The sequence below is a fragment of the Rhopalosiphum padi genome, chromosome 1 (assembly GCF_020882245.1).
Source record: "Rhopalosiphum padi isolate XX-2018 chromosome 1, ASM2088224v1, whole genome shotgun sequence".
Classification (NCBI taxonomy): Eukaryota; Metazoa; Arthropoda; class Insecta; order Hemiptera; family Aphididae; genus Rhopalosiphum; species Rhopalosiphum padi.
In genome coordinates, this window is record NC_083597.1 from 6326408 (window position 1) to 6335274 (window position 8867).

The 8867-nt window shown below is 27.2% G+C and overlaps 2 protein-coding genes across 4 annotated transcripts; both read left to right on the forward strand.

Annotated features, from left to right (window-relative positions):
- On the forward strand, positions 1–5423 carry LOC132917544 (regulator of telomere elongation helicase 1 homolog). Its single transcript, XM_060978326.1, is given in 16 exon segments — positions 1–367; positions 439–628; positions 1041–1471; positions 1557–1670; positions 1800–2012; positions 2088–2279; positions 2422–2534; positions 3138–3279; positions 3357–3421; positions 3567–3729; positions 3789–4040; positions 4128–4367; positions 4426–4818; positions 4910–4981; positions 4983–5061; positions 5154–5423. Coding segments are annotated over 16 exon segments (2847 nt in total). The 5' UTR covers positions 1–265; the 3' UTR covers positions 5240–5423.
- Positions 5424–6305: 882 nt separating this feature from the next.
- Positions 6306–8067, forward strand: LOC132917944 (small ribosomal subunit protein eS28). Of its 3 annotated transcripts, none has more exons than XM_060978947.1 (3): positions 6306–6464; positions 6567–6787; positions 7917–8067. In XM_060978947.1, exon 2 carries the CDS (start codon positions 6577–6579, stop codon positions 6772–6774), a length of 198 nt encoding a protein of 65 aa, XP_060834930.1. In that variant the 5' UTR covers positions 6306–6464; positions 6567–6576; the 3' UTR covers positions 6775–6787; positions 7917–8067. The 3 variants fall into 3 exon arrangements, with proteins under 3 accessions (XP_060834930.1, XP_060834929.1, XP_060834931.1); XM_060978946.1 differs by having other exon boundaries at positions 6567–6783; XM_060978948.1 differs by having other exon boundaries at positions 6332–6468; positions 6567–6783.
- Positions 8068–8867: the final 800 nt, after the last annotated feature.

Here is an 8867-nt window from a genome sequence, read left to right on the forward strand (position 1 = left end):
TGAATAATTCAATCATAGTTGATAACGTCGGAGTCATTCACTTTAATAGTTAAAAATTTAGTATTATATACATTTATACCAATAGTACTTAACTCGTTTCAGAGTTTTTGACGAGTGCTATTACTGAGTACCGGATTTTCGCACTAAGTAAATTGAATTTTTCAGCCGTAACCGTTTAAGGTTTGTGGCACCACCGTCTATTTATTGTCATACGCATAATGTATTTGAGAGTTTCCTAAGCGTATTTTTCCGGTACGAGTAAAAAATGACGTCGTTTGAATGCAAAGGAGTATTGGTAGATTTTCCCTACGAACCGTACGAAGTTCAGAAACAATACATCGAAAAGGTTTTGGAATGTTTGCAAAACGTAAGCAGTGCATCGTTATTGGTTTCATTTATTTAATCGGTGTGTGTGTACGTTGAGTTTTATGTTTTCAGGGACACAATGGTGTTCTGGAGTCACCCACCGGAACTGGAAAAACTCTGTCTTTGTTGTGTTCGTCTTTGGCCTGGCTGATGGCAAAAAAAGCCGCGATTCAAGCCAATCGAATGTGTCCAACGGAGAGTAGCATATCTATGTCGGTCAATACAGCAGCTGGCGTTGACAAGAATCTAGGCAGTGCTTGGAGTAAGCTTTCAAATTTTTTAGTTGTAGTTTAGGTATTTTAGGTTTTGAACAGTGCTATAAATATGTTAGTCTTACATGAGTAATATGTTGCAATCTTCAATTTTGGATTAAAATCACACACTATATAATAATCAGGGTAAACTCGAAAAAAAAAATTAAAATAAGTTCAACTTACCATATTACTTATAAGTAGTAGTCCTTTAGTAGGAAATTTACACGCCATTAGACAGACTGTTCAAAATCACTTTTTAATTGCAATGATTTATCAGTCACCATTGAATTTGAATTGAATGTATTTATTTTAGTAATCTCAATGACTGAATACACTCAACAACTAATATAATATATAGAAGAGCAACTTATCCAACATTTTAAATTTAAATATCCATTATTTTTCTTCAACCTTTGTTAGATGGAGTGATTCGACCGCCACGTATTATTTATGGCTCACGGACTCACACTCAGCTTAATCAAGTGATGAAAGAACTTCGTCGGACTAATTACAAACACATGAAAGTTGGTATAATTGGTTCGAGAGACCAGTTGTGTATTCATCCAGAAGTTATGAAAGAAGCAACTTCTTCTGTTAAAATTGCATTATGCCGTGCTAAAGTAAGCACTCGCACATGCCAATTTTACAATAATGTTGAGCTTAAATCTCAAGAAGCATTTGTAGAAAACGGAATTGCAGATATAGAAGATTTAGTAAACAAAGGCAAAAAATTTAACTGCTGTCCATATTATGGGTCTAGAGAATTACAAAAAGATGTTGACATACTATTCACTCCATACAATTACATTATTGATCCAAGGACAAGAAAAGCCCAAGACATCCAATTTAGTGTAGGTATTCATTACTTTCATCACTTTTATTTATTAAGAAATATATCATAGAATTAACCAAAGTTAATAATAGTAATTATATTAGGATGATGTTATCATTCTTGACGAAGGACATAATGTTGAAAAGATGTGTGAAGAATCTTGTTCCGTAGAAATAAGCAGCACTGACATTGCTCTTTGCATTGATGCTGTGACTGATGTAAGATATATTTTTAATTTGTAATTGTTTATCATTAATATAATATAAATTATCATACCTGAAATTAATTAATTGGAATTAAGAATTACTCTACTCTATAATATAATTTAGCTTCTATAATCCATTTAGATTATGAAACAATTGTATGATGAAAAAAATACAGAATTTTCTGCAGAACCAATACAGTTAAAACCTAGAGAATTTTCTGATGATGATATATGTGTGTTAAAAGCATTATTTTTAGAAATAGAAAAAGTTATTGATGGTATTGAGCTTACAAACAGTACCAACGATAAGAAAATGGAAGGATCGTATATATTTAAACTGCTTCAAGGCGCGGACGTAAGTATTTACTATATATATGTGAATAGTTACTATTCTGAAAACTAAAATCTGATCTAATCATATTTTTTTTAGATAACACCCTCAAACATGTCTAAATTTATTAGCTTTTTAAGTTCTGTTTCATTATATTTATCGTCATCTAATAGCAATGCTCCTCATCAAGCTAAAGAAGCATGTTTATATAAATTTCAACAATTTTTAGAATGTGTTTTACAAAGTTTAGGAACTAATGGAGACCCTAAGAATACAGACAAATATTTTAGAGTAAGAAGTATTATAGAATTTATCTAAATTGTTTATATTTATTTTTATTATTCATAGTTTAATAATTGATTTTTTATAATTATATAAGTTATATAATATGTTTCGAATATTTTTTATAATACATTTTAAACTATATTTGTAGACATACATACAGTTGGAGCAAAGTAAATATAAGCCAAAGAATGATACAGTTAAATTAAAAGATCTCAAAAAAGGCAAGACTTTGAATTTTTGGTGCTTCAGTCCTGGATTTGGGTATGCATTTTCTTTATATTCAGTATGGCCAAGTGCAGTAGGTCCTACTACAGGGTTTTTAAAATATTATATGAAATAAAAAGTGGCAATTGCATAAAGACATTACACAGCCCTTATTTCCTAACTTTTTTTTTTATATAGTCAATTTGAAAGGCTATTATAGTATTATATTTATATCACACACCACACATTATTATCAAAATATTATTATTCCTAGCTTTAAAAAAAATACAAATAATTAATTAATGATTCATTTTTATGTTTAAAAATGTAATAATCTTATTTTTATAAATTTATTAGCTTTACGTGAAAATTTGAAAATATTGTGCTTATTCTCCTCATTATGTTCATAATCTTAGAACTTTTAGAAAAGTGTTCATTAAAGTCTTTTTTCATGCCTCAAAAAATGTTTTCAGAATAATAGTCATGTAACTAATTGCTTAATTTATTGTATTCGTCATGTGTATATGAATGTGTTATAAATTTAATTAATTTAATGAATTATAGGTTTTTATGATAAATTTAATAAATCTTGGAACAAAAGTATATATTTTTAATAATAATATGCATAATTTGTGAATAATTAATTGTTGACTTCCATAGGATGAGAGACTTATTGAATCGAAATGTTCATTGTATAATACTTACAAGTGGTACATTGTCTCCTTTAACTGCAACTATTTCTGAAATTGGAATTCCAGTTAAAGTACAATTGCAAAATGCCCATGTCATTAAAAATACTCAAGTTAGTTAAACTAATAACTATTAATTTATCATAATATTATTTTAAACATTGTTTGTATACTTATTTATTAATTTAAGGTATGTGTATCAGTCATAAAATCTGGACCAAGTAACAAACCACTTATATGCAACTACAGTAGCCGGTAAATAAAATATTTCTAAATTATCGAAAATTATTGTTTATTAAAGTGTATCAAATTAATCTTTTTAATTTGTTTTTAAAAAAATCAAATTAAATTAATTTTGATCCACTACTCAGTTAACGGCATTATTACATTTTTTTTTTAGGAATAATTCTGATTTTCTTGTAAGTTTGGGCCAAACTCTAGTAAATTTTTCACGCATTATACCTGGAGGTACTTTGGTTTTTTTCCCTTCATACCCATTTTTAGACCAGTGTGTTAATCATTGGCAGGGTTGTAATATATGGGCATCAATCACTAAGAATAAAGTAATATAAATATATATATTTGAAAAAAAAGTATTGTCATTAATATTATTTTATTCTAGTCTATATTTGTCGAACCAAAAAATAAAGATGTGTTAAACATTGTAATTGAAGATTATTATAAAGCTATTCAAGAAAACAAGGGTGCTATGTTGTTAGCAGTTTATAGAGGAAAAGTTTCCGAAGGACTTGACTTTTCTGATTGGAAAGCTAGAGCTGTAATTATATTAGGACTACCATATCCTCCTTACCAAGATCCGCGGGTAGTGATGAAAAGAGAATATTTGGATGAAATGAGAAAAGAAAATGCACAGGTAAAAATTTAAAATAAGTTTTATTATTATTTACTTATTTAATATTTATTATGTTTTTTTTGTTTATCTTGGTTATAATTATTTTAGTGTTTATCTGGTCAAGAATGGTACAAGCTAGAAGCTATTAAGGCTGTGAATCAAGCAATGGGACGTGTAATTAGACATATTGGTGATTGGGGTTCTATTATATTTTGTGACGAACGTTATGCGAGTTTTAATATTAAATCACAACTCTCTGCTTGGTTACAACCTCATCTAAAAATATATGATCAGTTTTCAATGGCTTACAGAGAAAACATGAAATTTTTCAAAAATTCTGGTGCAACAGTAATTATTTATATACTTTAATATTATAATAGTTAATAATATGTGAATAATGTTTTAGATGCCTTCTGCAGTTTTATTTTCAAATGCTACATTCGATGAGCCTGCTCAAGCTACTGTATTGAGATCGATTGAATCAGTTAAACGAAAAGCATTGGAAGATGACACTATAAAACTTTATGAAAGTTACTGTAGTAAAGATGATAAAAAAATAGAAAAAAAAAGTACACTGATCAGCTCTAGTAGTTCTAATAGCATTTTAGAGTTTGTTGATATCTTTGAAGAGCAAACAATAATCAATACCATTTCAGAAAGTCAGCCTTTAAAAATTGATGTAACATCAGATTTAAAACCTGTAGTTAAAAAGCGTAAATTAAAAATAATACCCAATAAAATTGAGTATCCCAAAACAATAGTGGACTCAAAAAATAAAACTATTAATTTTATGACAAAAGTAAGTGTTTATTTTTAGTTAACAACATTTTAAACCAAATTTTAATTTAATAGATTATATAATTTTGTTGTTTATTTTTTGTTATGTATAGGTTCGAACTGTACTAAAAGAAAATGATACATACACAAAGTTTGTCAGTATTGTAAAAAAATATATGACAGAAAAAAAATTGTAATGAATTAATTGAAAATCTAGACAAGTTATTTCCAAAAAAAACTCAAGAAATTATTAGTATTTTGCTAGGTAAATTATATTACTGTGCATTTATAAATCCAAATCATAATAACTGCTTAATAAATGATTGATTTTAATATTGCTGAATTGAAATGTTTCAGGTCTAAAAGATTTTTTTAATAAAGATTCAAATAGCCAATTATTATCAGATTATTGTGCTGGATTAAAAGAAGAACATGATGTGTAATTAATAAACCATATAATTTTATTTTTCCCACTAATGACATAAATAATTTTTATGAAACATCAGTCATCAATTTTATAAAAAATGTAATGTATTACAATTTTGTAGTTTATTTTTTAATTTTTATTGTCATATATTTAAATATTTTATTGAATAAAGAATACATATGTGTTTGTTTATTTACAAATATTTCAATTTTAATACTAATTTATGTTCTTATGTTTGTTATAATGGTGTAATAGTATTCTTTTGTCAAGCCAAGATATATTAATATGAATTTGACTATTTGGAAAATAATTATTTAATTTTTTCCATGAGTATTGTGGACTAGAAATATTAGTTTAATTAAACAAACGTTTATAGAAAAAACTGTTAATTTTTTAATGCTTTGACGCTAGGATTGCTCTAAATATAACTTAAGAAATTAAAATTAATACCTATACACAGTCTCTAATGTCTCTATACCAAGTTAATTGCAATTCAAAATGCTAATGTTCACACCTTTATTCATAACATTTCTGTGTTATTAATTTTTCTCATTTATGATAAATGATAAGATATTGAAAATTATTGTATCAAAAATAGTAAAAATCTTTTATTATTTATGATTTTCTTTTAAACATAAACCTGAAAAACCTCATACCTTTTCACTACCTTAGTCCTTATGTGTAACAAATGACCAACTATTCCGACATCAACTTTACTGTTTCAAACACATAAATATCAAAATCTAGTCTGGCGCCCATGAGAATTTTCTTTCGGAAAACTATGTATTTCGACGAGTTTATAACGATGGTGCAAAAATAAATCGGAGCAAATCGTTTGTTTTTGAGATAAAGCCATTATTTTTTTTTTAATTTTAACGTTTGTTCTAGTGAAAATATATTTAAAAACAAATTTTTTATCCAATAAATATAAATTTCACTTAGTGAGATGATTTATTTTAACACAATATTATTTTACATACTTGGTAACGCAATTTGTTTCAATTTATTTATTAAAATTTAAAGAATGTTAAACAAACTTTGTCGCGTAAAAATTTTTGTCATGGAATAAAAAACAAAAAAGTTTGTTTGGTTGGACAATCTGTGTTTGAACCACAGCGGCATAGCCTAACATTTTTTGATTACCATCTCGAACGACGCCTCTGCCACGCTCTTTTTCACTTTAACCCACGTTCCTGAATCCTCAGCCTTGTTTCAGTTTTTGTTTCTGCGACTTAGCACAAGTAAGTACGTTTGGTATTAATCAGATCGTCAAATGATGACATTTTGAATAAAACATATGTAGTTAATTAAAAGAAAAATAATAATTTGTATAATACTTCTAGGACAAGAATCATGGACAAGCCAGTTGTGTTATCTCGCGTGTTGAAGGTTTTGGGCCGTACCGGTTCCCAGGGCCAATGTACTCAAGTCAAAGTAGAATTCATCGGCGAACAAAATCGTCAGATCATTAGGAACGTCAAAGGTCCCGTGCGCGAGGGTGACATTCTCACACTGCTCGAGTCCGAAAGAGAAGCTAGAAGGCTTCGATAGGATTACCCTGTAGGTAAACTTTTGTAAACGATTATTAGTAATTTTCTGCGAGTTAGGTGATCGTATTTAACGTGTTGTACACCCTGCGTTTCTGTTATGTTAAATGTGTTAGCGGTGCTTCAGTATCAGTAGCCATTTTAAAATTTAATACCCAATTACGTTATAGATAATTCATTCTGTGTGTTTTTTCACTGAAAATGTTGATCAAATCATCAATTTAATTTTGATTAAAATAATTAGAATAAATTAAATTAATTTTTGTCCATAATAAATTCAATAATTACTTTATACTTTTCGTATAATGTATTTGTTAATTATATTTTTTACCATAATAACTGTTACTTAAAACAGCTTAAATTCTAAACTTAATAAATTACCTATATCAACAACTAAAAATTATGTAACTTTACTATTATTATTATTGAAAGCATAAACTTGTAAAATAATGTATATTATGTTAGTGTATAAATTCTGGATAATCACTTCTATGTTTTAATAGTTTGTCTCATTTTGTACACATATCATCATTATATCTAAATATTTGACAGGCTGTATCTTTTTTGATAAGAGTTAAAGTAGTTTGTAAAGTTTAAATAATTATTTGACTAAATTTACAATAGTATATTTATTAAAAAATTATATATACCTATTTCTTCAGATTTTTGCATTATTCTCATAGTATTAATTATTATCTTAGGGTAGTTTATAAGAATAATTAAAAATAAATAATGTTATACTCTGTAACTTAAAGTTTAAATTAATATTGATACAAATCTTGATATTAATATTTTAAATACGTTTACTTAAGAATCAAAAAAGAAATGAGATAAAATCTTGAGATTCTTAAGTTTAATTATACTAATATTTTTAAAATTTATATAATGTATTCAATTAATTTAATTGGGTACTGAATATTAATGCTTACAATTTTTTTTTCTAAGAAGTAGAAATACATTAAAAATTCTGGTCCCAGTGTCATAACTTTCATGTTACTATTTGTTAATAACATAATTAATTTTTGAATCTCAAACAAAATAATTGTGTTAGTTACTATACCACTTTTGTATAGTGTTTATATACATTTTTTTAAAATTATTGTGAAAATACATTTAATTAATTTAATAATTATTTTTCATTTCCAGATGTATCCAATTCTGTTGAATTGTTCTTGCTGGTGAATGCTGTTGCTGTTGTTGCTGTTGCTGCTGTGAAGTGTACGTTTACATGAATTGTTCACCATTCTTATAATGTAAACTGCATTATTAATAAAGCGTATACTACAAGCCAATATAATGGTGTTATTATTTTGTAATATGATTTAAAAATATTAACCTTGGTTAGAAAAGAAATGATGACTTAATAAATTCTTAAACACCTTGAACTTCAAGAATAATTGATAAAAATAAGTTAAAATTCCAACGTTTTGAGGACAGATCCAATGGGAAGTCCCTGTATGCCCATCTATAGACCCCACATCAAACAGATAATTCCACATTTTGTTAAAGAATTATTTAATCTATACCCTGTCCAGCAAGAGAATGTGCTGCAGACTGACCAAAATCACTAATCAGTTTTTCTGCACATTGCCCAATGATACCCAGCCATAAACGAACCACTTTTAATAGTATGGTGACGCCGGGGGGTTGTGCTGAACCACCAGCGCGTTCTCTCACTGACTATAACAATTTTATTGTAAAGGTATTTAAATAAATAAATGTTGTAACAATAAAATCTATTTATGCATGTGATGATTTTTACAAAATGAAATTAATATGTATCAACAATTGGGTATTTGCACAGATTGGGAGTTGTTGATAACAACTTATTTCGATCTGTATTTACATAGGTCTTTGAATTTGTTATAAGTAAAGACTATTTAAAAATATGAAGTCAAAATCATTTTGGTTATATATATATATGTATATATAATATATATTCCTATTTCTGAATAACAATAAAAAAGCACTAGTGATTAATATGAAGAATTAACAAATTAAATATGTTTGTGGCATACATTCGAATAAATGACCAAATCATCACTGGATTTGTTAATGACTCCTGGTACTGTTTGAATAGTTTGAGTATAATTAAGT